General features: G+C 38.2%; 2 protein-coding genes across 3 annotated transcripts in view; both read left to right on the top strand.

Moving 5' to 3' along the window:
• The first annotated feature begins 9,249 nt into the window (after positions 1 to 9,249).
• LOC133523964 (protein hairy) overlaps positions 9,250 to 19,941 on the top strand; it is a 55,516-nt gene continuing 44,824 nt past the window's right edge. For both annotated transcript variants that reach the window (XM_061859698.1, XM_061859697.1), the window contains exon 1: positions 9,250 to 9,380. In XM_061859698.1, coding sequence (XP_061715682.1) covers positions 9,324 to 9,380 — 57 coding nt within the window. In that variant the 5' untranslated portion in view covers positions 9,250 to 9,323. The remainder of the gene's footprint in view (positions 9,381 to 19,941) is intronic.
• Positions 12,698 to 14,864, top strand: LOC133523965 (uncharacterized). Its single transcript, XM_061859699.1, has 2 exons — positions 12,698 to 14,279; positions 14,379 to 14,864. Exons 1-2 carry the CDS (start codon positions 14,274 to 14,276, stop codon positions 14,844 to 14,846), a joined length of 474 nt encoding a protein of 157 aa, XP_061715683.1. The 5' UTR covers positions 12,698 to 14,273; the 3' UTR covers positions 14,847 to 14,864.

The raw sequence follows: 19,941 nt of genomic DNA, 5'->3' as shown, positions 1-19,941 counted from the left end.
GCACGTGTATCGTACAAAGTCTTACAGTACATAATATGTCTCTTTAAAGTTTCGACATAGTTACATAATGTGCTAATTTACGCACTAGTGCGGAAAAGTAGCACCATATTTATTTATTTTATTTATACCTTTAAACGTACTTACCCATACTCCGGAGTTAACGAAATTAAATAAAAACACGGTCTAACTACATACATATAACAGTAGGGATTGCTGGAAGATACTCCACCGACAAAAGAATAACTCTTAAGTCGTAAGATTGCGTGGAGCCGACTGTGAGTCTGGCGCGGTAAGAATCGATATTTTAAAATTTCCAAACACACTGCCACATCGATATTTTCCATCCCAGAGTTAGAATTAGAAATGAGGTAAGACAATACAAACGGGTGGTCCGCGGTTCAAACCTATGCATATGCAAAAGAGCCCGCAGCGCACAGAATACAGACGAAAAACGTAAAGCCTCTCATGCAATTTTTTGTGTACGGTAGGTAAGGTAAATAGCCGGGTTCAAGCCACGCGTAACGGGCTTGAGCCACTGTATCCGACTATTTTCCACCGAGCTACTGTTCTCTCCTTGACCCGACTTGAGGATGACTCACGCTAGACCGGGCCAGAGCGTCCGACACGTCATTTTCTATGACGGTTGATCAGTGATCACGTGGTGCTATCCATAGAAATCGAAGCGTTGGAAGCTCCGGCCCGGCCCCGGCCCGGTCTAGAAGGTTTGGCAGGAGTTACGTAAAACAAGTCATGTTATGAAGTTATACAAATCAACTATCCAATAAGTATGTCAAATAAGTATTTATATGTTTCTTCTGGTCAGCTGCAATCTGATTTGGATCGGTTAACGGAGTGGACTTCGCAGTGGATATTAAAATTAAATGTTAACAAATGCGCAGTTCTGCACCTTGGTAAAAAAAACCCTATGGTCCAATACACGATAGGAAGCTCGCCAATTGCAGCGGTGACGTCTCAAAAGGATCTCGGTGTGACAGTTACAAATAACCTGAAGTGGGGTGAGCACATAAATAATATAGTCAAAAAGGCAAATTCGTTCTTGTATGTTATAAAACGCTCCTTCCAATGCATATCTGTTGAAGTTTTTATCAAAATTTATAAAACATATGTCCGCCCTTTGCTCGAATATGCTTTCCAAGTATGGAATCCCTATTTTGTCAAAGACATTGACCTTTTAGAGAGTGCGCAGCGAAGAGCCACCAAGATTCCATTTAAGCTCAAACGCCTACCTTATGAAGAAAGGCTAAAGGTACTGAAGCTGCCCACACTCAAAGCCAGGAGAGCGAGAGGAGACCTTATCGAGTGTTTTAAGATTGTTACCCACTGTTACAACCTCCCCGACATTCACGATATAATCAACAAGAGAACTATCAGCCGCGAGACCCGAGGTCACAGCCTAAGAATAGTTCGCACTCCCACTACTACTAAAGCTGCATATCATTCTTTGTCCAACCGTGTCGTGGCGGCTTGGAACCGTTTACCGGATAGTGTTGTAACTGCTCCCTCGGTCAATGTTTTTAAAAACAGATTGGACAAGTGGCTTTTAAACAATAAGTTAGACTGATGTTACTTAGTGATGTGATACGACTTTACAAACTTTGAACTGTATAATACAGGACACTGTGTGACATAGGCTCATCAGCTAAATAGCTGCTCGCCTATAATTATATAATAATAATAATAATATAAAGCAATCATCAATGGCCACTGCATCCAAGGGCGTAGCCAGCCAGTGAATTAGGGGGGAAGATGTTATGGCAGGCACCGGAGAGTCATACATTGCCCCCCCTGCCTGTACCTGCCTACGCCCATGACTGCATCCCTGACGGATGATACTCCTCTACTCTCCCATCTGTTATCTAAAACTTCTATCTCTCTTTCTTCTTACTCTCTTCCTACTTGGCAGTGTCGAGGCCTACTGACCCCACTTACCTACACCACGAGCTGTTACTGGCGCGGCCAAACAGTACAGCCATGTTAAGAGGCTGTCAACACCCAATGTCCTTGAAATTGATGTTACTTAAACAGTTTATTAAGGAAGACTATTTGTATTAGTCAAGTAAGAAAAATATATGTTCATATTAATTATATTTCAAAGACCGTGGTTGTACTCGATACCTGATTGATGGAAATCGGCTCGATAGAAAATAATTGCAAAGATTGGTCTTAAAATCACAATTAAACGGTTCTATGTCTTTATTGTTTTGACTTATGGGTCTGCAATTAAAATCACAATTTCAAAACATTTATATCTAAACCGCTATTGAGTAAAATATTACACTAATAATCCACTTTTTTTATTTAAATATTTTTCTTATTATTCCCTTGCCCAGGCCCAGTAACATGCGACAGTGCTATCTCATTTACTCCGATACAAATAGACAGTGTGCGCGCTTTAGGTATTGACAGCCTCTTTAAAAAAAAGCAACGCTGTGCCCAGAGCGGTTGAGATGACCAGTGCATTATGCGCAAAATACGCGTAGACAAGGCACGGAACCGGTTTTAAAAATAGTGGCAAATACCGGTTTTACTCCGAACTTTCATAAAAACGCGAAGGTTATAAAAATCGACCCCGACATAGGAAGAAACCGGTTTCTATTGTTCTAAACCGGTTAATCTGACAAGAACGTTATGGAAATGTTCACCTAAAAACCGGTTTAAAAATAATGGTTTTACGAACGAAACCGAAATAAAAAGGTTTTTCCGGAAATTTAACCGGTTTCCCAGCCTTGTGCGTAGGTACTTATAAAAACTTTAAATTGTATAGGTAGTATTGTTATACTTATGACTTACAAAAATTTCATTCTTAAACCATAAATAATCTTCAATTTCCCGTCTTCCGTTTTTCATTTCCGGGATCCGTTCGGCAAAAAAAATGATGTACCTAGTAGTCTCATACTTCAAAATCATGGAGCTGTTAAAACCCCTTTTTTGCAAACAACACGCCAGGGTATCATTACCTAACCCAGCAATGTTAAACTACTGTCACACCGCTGTTGGAGGCGGTGGCTTTGAAGTGCCGGCGGCAGACGCGAACAAATTTATGCGCAGTGTCAACACATTAGACGACGAGAGATGCGACGGTTGTGTTACTATAGAGAGCACGAGAGTTGAGTTCCCCGGCCAACCAGTGCAAAGCCGTCATATTGGATGTGGCTGCGCACGTCGCTCGATGTTTGAACGTAGATAATTTATAATTTATCCGCGGTGTCTTACATTAGGAGATGGTGACGGCGTGTTACTAACTTACTATAGAGAGCGAGAGAATTCAGTTCTCCGGCCAACCAGTGCAAGGCCGTCATATTGGATGGTGATGCGCACGTCGCTTCGGTGTTTGAACGTAGAGAATTTATGCGCAGTGTTTAGGCGACGAGAGAGGCGACGGCGTGTTACTAACTTACTATAGAGAGCGAGAGAGTTCAGTTCTCCGGCCAACCAGTGCAAGGCCGTCATATTGGATGTGGATGCGCACATCGCTTCGGTGTTTGAACGTAGAGAATTTATGCGCAGTGTTTAGGCGACGAGAGAGGCGACGGCGTGTTACTAACTTACTATAGAGAGCGAGAGAGTTCAGTTCTCCGGCCAACCAGTGCAAGGCCGTCATATTGGATGTGGATGCGCACATCGCTTCGGTGTTTGAATGTAGAGAATTTATGCGCAGTGTTTAGGCGACGAGAGAGGCGACGGCGTGTTACTAACTTACTATAGAGAGCGCGAGAGTTGAGTTCTCCGGCCAACCAGTGCAAGGCCGTCACATTGGATGTGGATGCGCACGTCGCTTCGGTGTTTGAACGTAGAGAATTTATGCGCAGTGTTTAGGCGACGAGAGAGGCGACGGCGTGTTACTAACTTACTATAGAGAGCGCGAGAGTTGAGTTCTCCGGCCAACCAGTGCAAGGTCGTCACATTGGATGTGGATGCGCACGTTGCTTCGGTGTTTGAACGTAGATAATTTATAATTTATGCGCGGTGTCTTACATTAGGCGACGCTGACGGCGTGTTACTAACTTACTATAGAGAGCGAGAGAGTTGAGTTCTCCGGCCATCCAGCGGAAGGCCGTCACATTGGAATTTGGATGTGGAATGTTGATGCGCATCAGGTCGCTTCGGTGTTTGAACGTAGATAATTTATGCGCAATGTCTTACATTAGGCGACGGTGGCGGCGTGTTACTAATTTACTATAGAGAGCGAGAGAGTTGGCTTTTTTCTCCGGCCAACCAGCGTAAGGCCGTCACATTGGATGTGGAACCTCACACCGCTCCAGTGTGAGGGCTCAGATTTTACGCATAGTGTTCTAACGTACTATTTGGCGACTAGCGTTCTCTGCTATAAGTATCTAAAATTAAACTTAACTAAATGAATTTAACAAAGCCAATTATCGTGTACGAGAACTCGTGTATCATCTTGTATTCTGGACCATTCAAGGTCCATCCAACATACATATAGTACTTAGAATAAGTCATAATTATAAATATGTACTTAAATAAATAGTTCAAAAGATAAGATCGGGTACACAAAAACTGTAAGGGAGTGCAACATTCGCCGATAAACGTTATGTTTGGCGAAATTTAATGTAAATGTATATTGTACCAACCTTTTTTTATATTAAAAAAAAGTATTTGACTCACGCGCACGTCTCGTCTACCGATCGGAACGTCGCGAGCTCGCGGGTGATGTCAGCATTTAAATAGTAAGCGCGTGCGCTGAAGCTATTAAGATAAAGTCACGTTGCGAGTACCACACCTGTGGTTCTATAGGATTGGCTACACCATAGACTAAACAAATACTGCGGAGCTCCGTCACTGCAATTTATTTGTAAAGCGTTACGCCGTGAGTAGCACTAACTGAATAGGGTTGTTTCCAATTTTTTGAAACGCTTGTATTACGTTCTATATTAACTAAAAGTTGCCCTAAAATTCAACTTTTATACTAAAAACGGCTTTAAATATGTTAAATTAACAAAATATATTTTGACATATGCCTTCACGCCCAAAACGCTCTTTGAAAATTGTGTGACGTCACAGTTTACGGTTTGACACATAACTGCATACACACGTAGAAGATACGAACTGTCAACTGACATTTGTCATTTGTTGTTTATCGCCTAACTGTTAACAGTGTCAATCCGAGAGTTGTGACGTCATCAGAATCTTCAAAGACGTTTCGAGTTTGGTCACGTGACGTGTGCCAAAAGATATTTTAAATTATTTTAAATTCAATATTTACAAAAATATGGTCATTACAGGTCCCCTAAAAGTAGTTTAACATGTTCTTATGATTTATGATCCAAAATAATTTATTGGGAAACATTACAATTCTGCCCTAAGATTTGTAGATGGAAACAACCCTATTGCAACCATTATATGTATAAGACTGTGTGACCCTTAGACGTATTTTTGTAGGTATTCGTAATTCCTGATGAAAAGCTTAGTCTTCCCAATGTTCTTGTATGGCGCAGAAACAAACGATGCCTCAATGACCGAAGCAAAATTGACGTACTTGAAATGTGGTTCTAGTGGCGGCTGCTGCAATGCGAATTCCTTGTACTTAGTTTCAGACCAATATTTCGATCTTGGAAGAACTCAAAGTTAAGAAGAGATTATCGTCGCGTCGACTGTTCAAATATGAATCCTCAAATACTTCGGGCACGTTATACGAAGGAAATGTGGAAGGCAGCGGTCATGAAGTCGGTCACCTATGCGTTGGACGGACCTGGCCAAAGTTCCAATGTCGGGAACATTTGAATAAGGCTGAAGACCATAGCAAATTGCGAGGGCTGCATTATCCACAATAGATAAGTCGCATCATAAAACCACGACCACTCTGTTAGAGTTAACGACTGACGAGAATTCGTAATATCCATAAGTACCTACAGCCCATGAACGTGGGCCAACTAAAATAAAGGTCAAGTTCGCGTACCTACTAAATACGGGAGCCTATGTTATTGTGTGGTGACCGTGAATTGACGTACATGCGTGTAGTTGAGGTGATCTGTGGGCTACATGATCCAGCTTAGAGTGTTTTCACACTGTCCGATCCGATATCGGATGTAGGATCCTACATACACATGTCGGGGCATGAGATATACTTGTCATGGCGCGCCGTGCCTTGCCTCAGTGGTCACGTATACTACAGTACAGTCAGACCAAGATAAGTTGGCAGCGATTTTGATACGCCAGACAGCGCAAGTGTTATTTTAAACGTCAAACATCTATGAAATTATGACGTTTACTTAACACTTGCACAGACTGGGCTATCAAACCGCTGCCAACTTAGCTTGAAGGTTGTCTGGAAGAGATCGCGTCTTAGCGATAAGGCCGCCTGTTGTTACCTAACTTTTAAGTGTTTTTCATTTCCTGACTATTTTTTACTGTATGGTGCACAATAAAGAATATTTACTTACATACTTACTTGATTGGACTATAAACATTATGTCTATTACATACTTATACGCACACAAACAAAAATTATCGGTCCGACACCTAACTGCGGGTCCCATACGTCTGAAATTATCGGGAATGGACCCTTATGGGAAAGACAAATGTTAGAGAGTGTCCTGCGACTCCTGTGAGGCCTGTGGCATGAAGTCCGCCTTTTTTGGGTTAACGTTTTTTTTTGTCATGCAGTTTTCATAAATGATAAAATACCAAAAGAAACATATGCTGATATATTTCACTTCTTTCCGATATCGGATCGGACCATGTGAGAACGCTCTTACTTCCACAAGCAAGCACGAACATTAAGATGGCATAACGGATAAAGTACAAAAGTTTACGCATACATTATGTTATCATGTGGCCACTGTACATCTTTTGCCTCGCTAAAAATTATACGCATGTAAATGTCAGTCGGCCCGATTCGAAGAATGAGATACGATAACGATAAGTTCTCATTTAGATATCGTTTGTATGTCGTATAATTGACAGAAGCAGCTCGATTTGGGCCACCAATGTCACTTTGATGTTAAAAATATCGCAGATAGATCTTATTGGGATCTTTTAAAAAACATTCCATGACCTTAAACGTGCCGATTGTCAGTTCAGAAAATTAGACATGATTTTTATAAGCTTTTATTTAACTTGCCCTGTTAGTATATATGTATGTAGTTTGCGCGGAAAGAGTCGTCGAATGTATGTGACCCAATACCTTCCACGACTCTATCCGAACAGATTCTATATATGATCTTGGAAGCTATACTCTGTATCTTTCGGTATTTAAAATAAAAGTAAACAAAATCTACCCTGAAATGGCTTCTTAAGCCAGTTGAGGGTAGATAAAAACATTACATGATCAAATAATGTAGGTTAAAGTCAGATCGTTCAGAGACAGATCCGGGCTGTTTTGTATTTGGTTGGTTAACCAATAAATCTTATAATTAGATAATTACCCAAAAATGAACAAATTGTTTGTTTACTTTTATTTAAATACCTAAAGATACAGAGTATAAATTTGACCCACTTCTCGATTTCCGATTTAGCTGAAATTTGCATACATATATTAATCGGAGATGCAATATTATGATGACTTGGAGGAGGTGGCCGTGGAAACTCTGTGATAAAACAACGCAAACTAATTGTTTTTGGAGGTGTTGAAATTGTCTCTATAAGTATAAGGGCTCATTTACACGGTGCGTGAACTCGCATGCGAGTTTCATTACATTGCGGTATTTGATCGGTCGCCGAATTAGTTGTAACCTCAATAGTCCGCAATGTAACTAAAATCGCATGCGAGTTTTATTACATTGCGGTATTTGATCGGTCGCCGAATTAGTTGTAACCTCAATAGTCCGCAATGTAACTAAAATCGCATGCGAGTTCGCGTGCCGTCTAAATCGGACCTTAGGCAGATGCATGTGGAAAGAAAAGTACAGTCAGCGATATAAGCTTGTACCAAAAATGAAATTTTTGCCAAAAACTTATTTTCTATCGAGTCAACTTTAACCTTTTAAGGTTTTAGCTAGAGTCAGATATCTTCCCCTTGCAAATATATTAGTTTAATTTCCTTTGTTGTTTCATAGCTCTTGGGTAAAAAAAATTCAACATTAGTCGACTATAGGACTCCCGAAGTAATCTCCCATACATCAGGAGAAACGTAGACTAATGCCTTGAATTTACCAAATTTTGTACGGGTAGAAGTCGATTCCAATTAGGTTACAACCTAGGAGTTTGCTCGACATAATGAGAGCCTACTATCACCTCTGACAGTGGTAGCGAGCACTCGGATTATTTTTACTTATAGCAAAAAAATTGCAGTACATCGAATATCTAACTCGTCACACCTATGTAAATTAATTAGCCATTAGACGAAACGCCGTGCCGGTGGCGTGTCACCACACGTACGCAATCCCACAATTCAGATCATTATTAAAACGTAGCAAAAACATGAACATGCAGCTAAAAATGGACACATCTAAAATATGTAAATGAGCCATTAACTATTAGCGCATTAAGATAAAACCTAACTCGACATAATGACACCCTGCTATCACCTCCGACAGTGGTGACGAATAGTTGGATTCTAGTTATACCAAAAAAATTGCACTACATCGAACACCTAACTCGTCACATCTATGTAAATTAGCCATGAGACGAAACCCCGTGCCGGTCGCGTGTCACCACACGTACTCAATCCCATAATTCAGATCATTATTAAAACGTAGCAAAAACATAAACATGCAGCTAATAATCCTCACACCTAAAATATGTAAACTATTAGCGCATTAAGATAAAACCTAGGAGTTTGCTCGACATAATGACACCCTGCTATCACCTCCGACAGTGGTGGCGAACAATCGGATTCTTCTTATACCAAAAAAAATGCACTACATCGAATATCTAACTCGTCACACCTATGTAAATTAGCCATTAGACGAAACCCCGTGCCGGTCGCGTGTCACCACACGTACGCAATCCCATAATTCAGATCATTATTAACACGTAGCAAAAACATAAACATGCAGCTAAAAATCGTCACACCTAAAATATGTAAATGAGCCCTTAACTATTAGCGCATTAAGATAAAACCTAGGAGTTTGCTCGACATAATGACACCCTACACTATTACCTCTGATAGTGGTGGCGAGCACTAGGATTCTTGCAAAAAAATTGGACTACATCGAACACCTAACTCGTCACACCTATGTAAATTAGCCATTAGACGAAACCCTGTGCCGGTCGCGTGTCGCCACGCGCGTCGCGTGCCTCGCCGCCGACCGCCACCGCCTGACCGCCAGTCGCCACGCCAGTCGCGCGCCGACCGCGCAGCGCATCGCACGTCCGTGATGACACAGTGAGTGAAAGTGACAATGGTGACTGGTGTTGGGCAGCCGGCCGTGCCGGAGAAAAAGGCCGAGAATCGTAGGGTAAGTCAAGAATTTTTCGAGTTTTTATTTTGTGATTTTTTTTGTCGGAAAAATTGTGGTCGTGTTTTTCACGTGATCGGTTTTCAGTCGTGATTATATTTTTACAGCATTGTTTTTCAACCTTTTCCATGACGACCCCTTGGCATTAGAAAATGTTTCGTAAACTCGTTCTCGGCTGATAGTGAACTCATTTTATTTTTCAATTACGCTTTGCCTCCGCGCAACCCTTATAGGGTTTTACCCACAGTTTGAAAAACACTAATATACAGTATCCTTCCTCGTAACTATAATTAGTGTACTACTATTAATACTAATCAAAAATCCTTACGTTAGTGAACAATATGAAAGTTAACTAAGTACCCTCTTTTGCGTCGCGCTGTCGAGTAAAACCTACAGCCCCGATTTTCATTTATTTTTCAGTGTCGCTTGGTTAGTATCAAGCTGTTTTAATGTTTCACAATAAGTATTTATACTGTAACCTCTCCACTTTTATTGCGTTGAACTAGCGATAAGTAAGGAACGGGTTAGGATTGTTAAATGTATAAAAAAAAAAAAACTTTATGCAAAAACTAATTCTAATCTATGGAAAGACATCAACGCGTAAAAAACACTTAAGAGGAAAGTGGCGGACCCGCGCAAAATAACCTTTTCATACAGACGTTGTCCTCATTTTCCTCTCTGGACATTAACATTATAGTTAATATTTTGACACAAATTGTTGTAAGTATATCATTTGTTGTTTGTATACGTGTGGGTAGTTTGTTGTAAAGAGAGGTATGAGCAATGTGAATGTCATCTCGCCTTGTGTGGTAGGGCACAGCACAGCGGATGTCATTCCAGATCTAGAGCAGAGCCCAACTGGGGATGGGGAAGTACCTCCACCTTACAGAAAACCGCAGCCAAATAACACTTGACCCTACTCATAGTGTTGTGTTCCTGCCGGTGAGTAAGGTTGCCAGAGAGCTCAACGAGGAGGGTGGGGTTAGGGTCGGCAACGCGCATGTAACTCCTCTGGAGTTGCAGGCGTCATTAGGCTGCGGTGACTGCTTACCATCAGGCGGGCCGTATGCTTGTTTGCAACCGTCGTGGTATAAAAAAAAATTAGGGTAATCTTATGTTATCTTTTAAACATTTGACGCTACCTGTCATAGAAAAACAACTGAAGGTGCAACGTAGAAGTTAAACAAGCGCGTTAGACTGTAGATAAGATTGGAAACCACCTGCTTATCAGCAGTGAGCAGCGGTGGCAGCGTGATTGCATTTTTATCACTTATCACTATGCCTGTCACTGTAGATTTTGTTTACTTTTATTTAAATACCTAAAGAATGGCCCTAAGCTTTAAGGGCGTTCGGATTCAGACTACACAACTACTGCTGCAGTAATGCTTCGCGACATTACTGCCAACTGCATTGCTGTCGCAAATGTCAAAATCGATGTTTCTATCCGGATTTTTAGGGTTCCGTAGCCAAATGGCAAAAACGGAACCCTTATAAATTCGTCATGCATGTCCGTCTGCCTGTCCGTTTATGTCACAGCCACTTTTTTCCGAAACTATAAGAGCTATACTGTTCAAACTTGGTAAGTAGATGTATTCTATGAACCGCATTAAGATTTTCACACAAAAATAGAAAAAAAAAAACTATAAATTTTGGGGGTTTCCCATACTTAGAACTGAAACTCAAAAAATCTTTTTTCATCAAATGTGAGGGGCTGTACCCCATACGTGTGGGGTATCTATGGATATAGGTCTTAAAAATTGGTTTGAATGAGATCTAGTAAGTAGTTTTTTTTAATACGTCATAAATGGTACGGAACCCTTCATGGGCGGGTCCGACTCGCACTTGGCCGCTTTCATTGAACTTTAAATTACAATATGTATTTTTTATCACACTTGCTCGAAAAAGATCTTATTCCATGCAGGTGTACTGAAGGACAAAGGCCTATTTTGTTCCCGTGGGAGTTATGGATTGTGAAAAAAAAGTTATAGCTTTTTTCTTAAATTATGTCGCTTATTCATACAAACCAAGTAGCATAAATGAGTTTTACTTTTAAAATACTGACGTTTGTAACTTAATATTTTTGTTTATGTTTAAAATTATTTAATTTGATTAATTTAACAGCCGTTTAAAATATTTTTATTTAATTTTCAATCGTGGCTGAATGCCAAATAGGTCTGTGGTCTGTGCCTTCGATGCCTAACCTGTCGAGAAATTACAAAATGGCGGACTAAAGTTTGATATGTCACCGTATTTAAGAATTATTTCGCTTAAAATTTAGTTTTTTCTTCGCAAGTGTGATGAAAAACATTGTGTGAAACTCCGGGCGTAAGAATATTGCAAACTCGGGTCTTTAATTCCCTCGTATCCAAAATTTCACTTACCCCCCCTCGTTGCACAATGTACTATTATTTATCTCCTCTTCATCGCGTTGTCCCGGCATTTTGCCACGGCTGTCTGCCGACAGTAATATCGCGCTAACTATATTCTGTTGCACTTTGTTCTGTCAAAATACCTACCTAACCTACTGTAGGTACCGAAACACATTGATTATTTCTTCCCTCACTTAAATAGGTATTGTCCACGCTAATTTTCCGCGCACGCGCGCAAACCAGCGCGTCACGCTGATCGTGCAAGCGTGTAAAAACACGCTGGTCGTGCGTGTGGAAAAAGGTTTCTCGTTAGCATGGCGTTAGTGATGTGATTATTAACGATGCGTCATCTTTTGACATGACCTTCTAAAATGTTTTGTCAAACTTTTACGTTTTATTACTTAGGGCATTTGACCAACCGGAGCCGTCTTATCTATTATCTTCTGTACAAAACAGTCTACCGATTTTTGCGGAGGAGGCGCACGTCAAATGTATGTCTTTTTGTACGTAACGTACAAATAGCCATGTCAGATAAACGTCAATCCATACAATAAGTATAACAATTAGCCGAAGTTTTCGACAGAGTGGTAAGCTCTTAGAGGCGACTCCGGTTGGCTCAATTCTCTAAGTACGAGTACCTAATGTAGGTGCAATTTAGTCACCCGGTTATATGCAGTGGGCATTTTGTTTCCTCATTTAATGGTTGAACGATGTATGCATTGACTTGCACGTTTAATCATTGAATTCGATGACGGCGACGGCGCGACGATGTCAATTGGTTAAGTGAGAAATACCTACTTTACCAATTGACAACGCGTTAAAATAATACTACTTAGTAGTATAGAAGCGCCGGTTCTGCCCCATGGTTTCACGCCCCCCCTTTAGCTCCGCCCCTCGCCCACCAGGTGTCCCACCCCTGATCCCAGTCTTCCCGACCTAAAAAAAAAAAAAAAAAAAAAAAAAAAAAAAAAAAAAAAAAAAAAAAAAAAAAAAAAAAAAAAATAGGGCCCCATTTGGATCGATTGCGATAGGTCCCGACAGTGCCCGGAGTCGCCTTCTATCACTTCTGCACTCCGCTACATAAACAATACACGCTCGTCGACTCTACCATAAAACCCTCGCCGGCCCTTTCTATTGTCTCTATTGTTACCACGACTCGGCGACATGCTATTGTTACTGCCTGTGGTCTCACTCCGATCTTATTTATTCTGTACGTGTTTGCAACAATTAATTAATTTAATAATTATTACATATTTACTTACTCCATATCTACTTAGGAATAAGTATTTTACCTGACCTATTTATATTACATAGGTTTTTTTTTATATGAACACCTATTACGTTACGATTTTGCATGTCGCCTCCTTCAAACTGTACAGCTCTTTGAGAAAACAATATTGGTTGCAACGCCTATTTATATATAATTACATATTTACTTCCTCCTTATGTACTTAACATTAGGTATTTTTTTTATATGGGCCCTTAACGTGCCACGATTTGCATGCTGTCTCTTTCAAACCTGTATTGTTTGCAACGCCCATTTATTTATATACAATTACATACTTACTTACTCTGTATGTACTTACGACTAGGTATCATACCTATACTATTTTTATTCAATTGGGTTTTTTTATATAGCCACCTCTGTTACGTTGCGAGAACAATATTGGTTGCAACGCCTGTTTATATATAATTACATATTTACTTCCTTTTCTTATGTACTTAAGATTGGGTATTTCTTTTATATAGGCCCTTAACGTGCCACGATTTTCATGCTGTCTCTTTCAAACCTGTATTGTTTGCAACGCCCATTTATTTATATACAATTACATACTTACTTACTCTGTATGTACTTACGACTAGGTATCATACCTATACTATTTTTATTCAATAGGGTTTTTTATATAGCCACCTCTGTTACGTTAGGATTTGCACTCGCACGTTGCTGTCTCTTTCAAACCTTTTAAGAAATCAATAATGTGTATTTACGATAGGAATTATACCTAAACTATTGTATATATACATAATGGGTGATGATTTCATACCAAATATTTTACATATTTACCTATATGTTAGCAGTTTTTGTCTTAAATTTTATTGATTCCAGATTATTATTGATCGAGACATTTGTGTTGTCTTGATTTTTTATCCACTCGTAAATAAGTTTGGTATATGTGAGAAATTGACTGCTAATTATTGATAGACAGTTAACATGGCCGTCTTTAGGTCAGGTTTCAACTTGTAGGTATATGTAAACAAAGTTTCCGTTATTTAGTGCTATAATTTATTGCATTCCTGTTTATACCAGTTAGATAGATGGGGTAGTGACTTTCAAAATCCTGTTAAAACGTGTCTCTTCCTAGGTGGTCCTCTGTTCCCACTAGCGTGCCTGAGGTTTTTTTTAAACACAAATTCATATAAAAAGGCCGCTGCTGAGGGTGAATTATATAGTATCTTTAGACCACCAGTTCAGTTAAGAGCTCTTGGTTTCTACACATTGAAGTTTTGATTATCACTTGTGATCATGGATGTAAGTAATTAAATTGTGTTACTCTATAATTGTTTAATTATCATGTTTAACTCTTGTGTGTATGTTTGTGTGTAATTTTAATTGATATTATTATTTCAGTTTACCGAGAATACCTTCAAGAACTACTACTTCAATGAACACGAAGACGAAGCGAGCGATGAGGAAGGGACGCTTGCTTTCAAAGTCAAGCAGGCCATAGCAAAGAAGCGACCATCCAATAACATCGACGTGTTTTTCGAAAAGTCCAAGAAGAAGCCGAAAGTCTACAAGAAATCTTCCACGGTCGCCAAAATGACGGAAGACGGTGTCGCATACCTTACATCTGGACAAGACGATGGGGCATATGCCTCACATCTGATCAAAATAGAGGTATACGACATGGAAAAAATTAAAAATGTTTCGCCATTGGAGCATTGGAAACACTGCGATCTTCGTGTTAGATACTACACCGTCGGAGAAGGGGACACGCATGAACAAAGTGCTCGTGATGTCATTTACAACATCACAAAAGAGTTATCGGCAAAGCCTAAGTGTGTTAAATATTGTTTAGGAACTGAAAATAAATAGTGTTAAAGTGCTTTGTTTAATTTCATAATCTTAGGTCTAAAATAAGTTTTTCAAATATTGTATTGTTTAAAATAGTTTTAGTTAACGTTTAGCTTCAAACTTATTTTAAGTGTCTTAATTGTAATACTGTGTATATCGAACTTTTTGTGTAACATATATATTTTTTATAAATAAAACACATAATTTCATTGTACATATTCTTTTATTTCACAAAGATTTGTTTAAACATATTTCTTAATACTAGATCATTACTCAAAGTATTATCAGAAAACAAATTTAGAAATTGAGACATTTTTTTCCCTTGATACTTAAAATAAAGATAAACTAAACAATATTCCCCACAAACTGAGGTAAAACAATTTTGAAGTGATTTATGGTTATGAAACCACCTTTTAGCATTTCTTTTTAGAAATAACTTATGATAACCAGTAGGCTTTCGGCCAAAAGAGTCAAAGTATTCACCATATCCGTTCACATCAATGTAAATTGCGATCCAATGAGACCCAGGTTTAGAATCGGGGTCCAAATTGCTAATAATAAAAGCAGGTAAATTGATCCAAACAGGAATGCGATTTGCAGGAAAAACATTTGACTTAAACCTTTGGTTTATTTTATTCATACCCAGTTGTATTTCATTCGAATCCATATCAAACAAAATGTATATGTTGACTACTGATGATTTTACAACCAACGTTGAAGGGGTAATGATAAAAATTGTGTGAATACATTGTATTTATTTAATTACTAACTGTTATAATCTACAGTGACATCGCGATTTTTATTTATTTCAATTATGTTATCAAATTCAGCATACACAACACAGTTTATAGTGCTATTTAAAGCTGAATCAAAACGAACTTCGATTCTAACACTTCCATGTCTAACAAGATTCCAGTGTGAAGTTGAACTAGCAGATAAATCAGGAGTCAAATCAAAACATAATAAAGAATAACCACCCATATAGTTGGATCTGCTTATAGCATTACCTTCATTATGGAAATGAATACCAGTACCAGAAAACAAAGTATGATAAGCAGTGGCTATTAAACCTGAAGAGTTAAATGAGGGTTGTAATGTTTTAGAAGGAATTTCGTGACCATCTACATACAAACTAAATGAATTCATATGATAATGTTGGAAATTGAATGGATTTATAGCTAAATTACCGTTAAACCCAGAGTTTGAAACAAATCCAATAATACATCTTTTAGGAACTTGCCCGAGAAATATATTATCCAACGTTTTACCCTGTATACCTGCGGGTAATGTTATAACTTTAACTTCCGCTCTTGTTATCGGGTATTTGGCAGTTGTTGTTGCTAATACTTTTTGATGGGCTAACAAAACACTCGGATTTATTCTCGCTCTTCTGATAATGAGACTGGCATCTGTTATTTGTACTTTAAATTTACCATCCTTATGACAAATTAAATTAAATGCTTCTTTCGAACGGACTAATTTTATTCGCATTTCCATACCATTAATAAGAAATTTCTCTTGGTTAAATATGTCACCATGCAAGTGTCCGATCATTTCAACTTCATTGCTTTCTTTGACAAACTCCATTCTTTCGTGAAATCCTTTGTTATTCGAGTCAACACTGTCCATGTAGTTGGGGGTATCTTCATACCACAATCCACAAGTCAAATGAGATTTTTTGGCTCCTGAACCATAATTAAGCAGATTTTCCATATAGGCTCGGTAAGCATATGTATTGTTTGGAGGTGATATGAGCTTCTGATTTAAATAGATGTCTAGCTGGCTAAAAAGGGAATGTAACCAATTATTAACTGGGGCAACGTCTGCGTCAGCTTTTATTTTCGTTCCATCCTGATTCAATATTTTGGCCTTTATAAGCAACAAAGTATGTGATAGATCAATGTAATCATCGCCCGACCCGGGAACTTGAAACTCGATAGGGCCATCATCACTTAGTGATGAAATTGGTTTATAATGAATCCACTGACCACTTTCAATGCTGGTTTGAGTTGATGGTAGAGCAAATAAGTCTAACTCAGATTTGGCGCACTCACATGAATGACTATGTAAGAATGACATTTTTTAGTTTGAAAATATATCTTCAATATTATTTTTCTTTTGTTTTTTAGCTCCTCTTCGTCGCGATGCTTTTAAGTTAATGAACGGTTCACGTCTTTTTGTAGACATTTTATACCCAGACCCCGACATCAATGAATCAATTTTTTCATCTGCTTTTCTTTTTAAGTTGGCACTTGCTTCTTTAAACCTAGATCTAATCGAACTATCCATTGGTCGTGAGTTTACCATATCGGATAAAAGGCCGATCCCTGCATCTAAAGTTTCTTTTCCCACTGTTTTAAAACCACTAGATAATAATGGTAGCACAGACCTAAAAAGACCACCCAAAAAACTTCCAATTCCATGTCCTCGTTGAAATGGAACCCCTTTATATACAATTCCGATACCAGTGCCAGCTTGATGTGAATAGTAATGTTCATATGGACAGGAGATAGATGATCTTTTATAATTCATTTTATTCGTTGGAAGTGTAGTTTCACGCAAGAAGACCCAAACTGGAATGGTATTCTAGCTCCGGTAGTTGATCTTATATCTATTTCTATAGTATCAAATTCTCTTCGTAATACGGGTACATAGTGAGCAGGTGAGAAAATATGTGTTTTGTAAGCACCATAGATAAACTTAGTTGGATCTAATGGTATTATTCTTAGTAATGCTGTTATAACATCTCCCACCACTTGTGGATGAATGATATCAGTATAAACGAACATTTGTGAGGGTAAACCTAAGTATAAATTGGCTGGATGTTTTCCCATTGAGATGTCTTTTAAATTTGATCTCGGTGCAAAGCCTAACTGCAGACTTAATATGGGAGTTGTTGTAATTGACATAATTTCTTTATCCATTGCTACCGCTGACACCATTTTCGAGATTTGATCATATTTGAATCTAGCTTTATTCTTTAACAGTGGATTTTCATTGAATGCATTAAGAAAATGATCAATATTGTCATATGAAGTCGCTGGTATATGAGTTTTCATATCAACAATTTTATCTGTCTTGCCCGCATGTCCTTTTACTTTTTTTTTAATATAAATTATATTTTCAAGATCTTGAACATTATACATGGAACAAGGGTATTGAAATTCTACTAAGCCAACGACCCATTCTCCTTCTAATTTAATAGTTTTAGGTAATTTTGTTAAAAAATGGGCAGTGGTATTATCATTGTAATAATCAGATGAGCTATTACTCAACAAAGTTAAGTAAAAACTGTTTTCACTCATAATGTTTCTAAGCTAGATGACGGTATCCAGGAATTGAATTTATTGGGATAACCTCGCCACTTCACGAACACCTCCTTTCTGCCGCCAATACGCCGCGAGCGTATTATTTTATCGATTTTATACTTGATGGAGGGGTGATGAGTTACTTTTTGTAATTCTTTAGAATAAAATGTACCAATTATAGGTTCCCCTTCTAAATCTTTTAAAGTATAAACAACCCACGGATACCTATTAATAACGGATGCAATCACAAATATTTCATCACTCCAATTAGTTTCATAACCCTTTTGAAATATATGTTTATATTTTGTTATCCTTACATGATCACCTACATTTAGCCTTGCCTTTCCTAATAAAGGTCGTGTATAATTTTTTCGTTCGTATAAGTTACACCAAACAGTTCTTATATTACCAAAGTTAACATCAACTGGACGCATTTTTATGCTGGAATGATAGCTATGGTTATATGAATAAAGAAGATCTTGTAATATATTAGTGTAATTGTAAGTGTTATTATGAGTGAAATAACGCCACATTTTTGTTTTAAGAGTTCTTTGAAATCTTTCAACTATGCTAGCCTTAATATCTGGATTATTGGTAGTATAATAATTTATATTCTTGCTTTTAAAATAAGCTCTTACTGTCTTTGAAACAAATTCTGTACCCTTATCAGATTGAATGTGTCTAGGAGTTGCATTTGCTTCCGTAAATATGCTTTCAAAACATGTTTTAACCGTTTCAGAATCCTTCTTTTTCATTACTCTTGCAAAAGCATATTTACTAAATACATCAATAACACAAAGAATATATTTATACCCATCGTTGTATTCACTATAGGTACGCATATCACTTAGGTCAGCTTGCCATAGTTCATTGTAGTTAGACAGGATGTATTTGTTACGCGAAAAACGTTTATGAACAGGTTTATGTAGAGTGTACGCTTCTTGGGACTGCAACCATTTTTTCACTTCCTCTCTATTCATATAACCTTTCATTTCCTTTATCAGATTATTTAAACTACTATACCCAGCTGGATTTGATACATCGTAGTATATTCTATTTATGTCTAATAAGGAGTCCATTTTTCCCACTCTAATTTCTTATGAGATCTCGTTTTTGGCTTAGTAGATAGAGGAGTAGATGCGTTTTTTTTCTGTTATTGATAAGTTTTGAGCGCTAATAGAAGCCTGCGAAGTGCGAGGTTCTGCTGAATGGAGTTTATTAATAAATTCCAAATTTGTTGGGTTACCAATACATGACGTTGGCACTTTTATCTCATTTAACATACTAGCGAAATCTTCCCAACCGACTGGTTTTGGGCGTTTAAGCGGTCTAACCACATCACCTACCAAATCGAGAATATTACTGTTTCGTATAGTCTGACTGTTTATAACTACTTCACCGTTCTCCTTCCACCAAATTTTAGGTTTATTCAAAATAATATTTTGTAGTAGCGTCTGTGTTTTTGTCTTGTAAGATTTAGGTATAACATCTATAATATAAGATGGAGAATATTGTTTAGGTAAATTAAACTTTGATCCACCAGGAGGTGTAGCAAAAACATTCGTTTCAGGCTCAGGTAAATTCAAATTTCCGCTCAAGTTTTCAGTAAATGATTTCTCAATACGAACATTTTCATCCTTTTGGACGTCATTCTCCTTTTTATTGGATTCCGAAGCAAAGTTGTAGATCTTATCGCTAAGGTGGTTAACTTCATCCATCTCTATTGGTATTTTAAATGGTCTTCGGTCTGTTTCAGCAAAATGTAAATATCGTTGTAGTGCTTGAGAATATAAAGCCCACTTTTCTCG

This window comes from Cydia pomonella, chromosome 13 (assembly GCF_033807575.1).
Source record: "Cydia pomonella isolate Wapato2018A chromosome 13, ilCydPomo1, whole genome shotgun sequence".
In the NCBI taxonomy this organism is placed as follows: Eukaryota; Metazoa; Arthropoda; class Insecta; order Lepidoptera; family Tortricidae; genus Cydia; species Cydia pomonella.
Note: the sequence above shows the minus strand (reverse complement) of the source record. Positions and strands in the feature narration are given on the sequence as shown.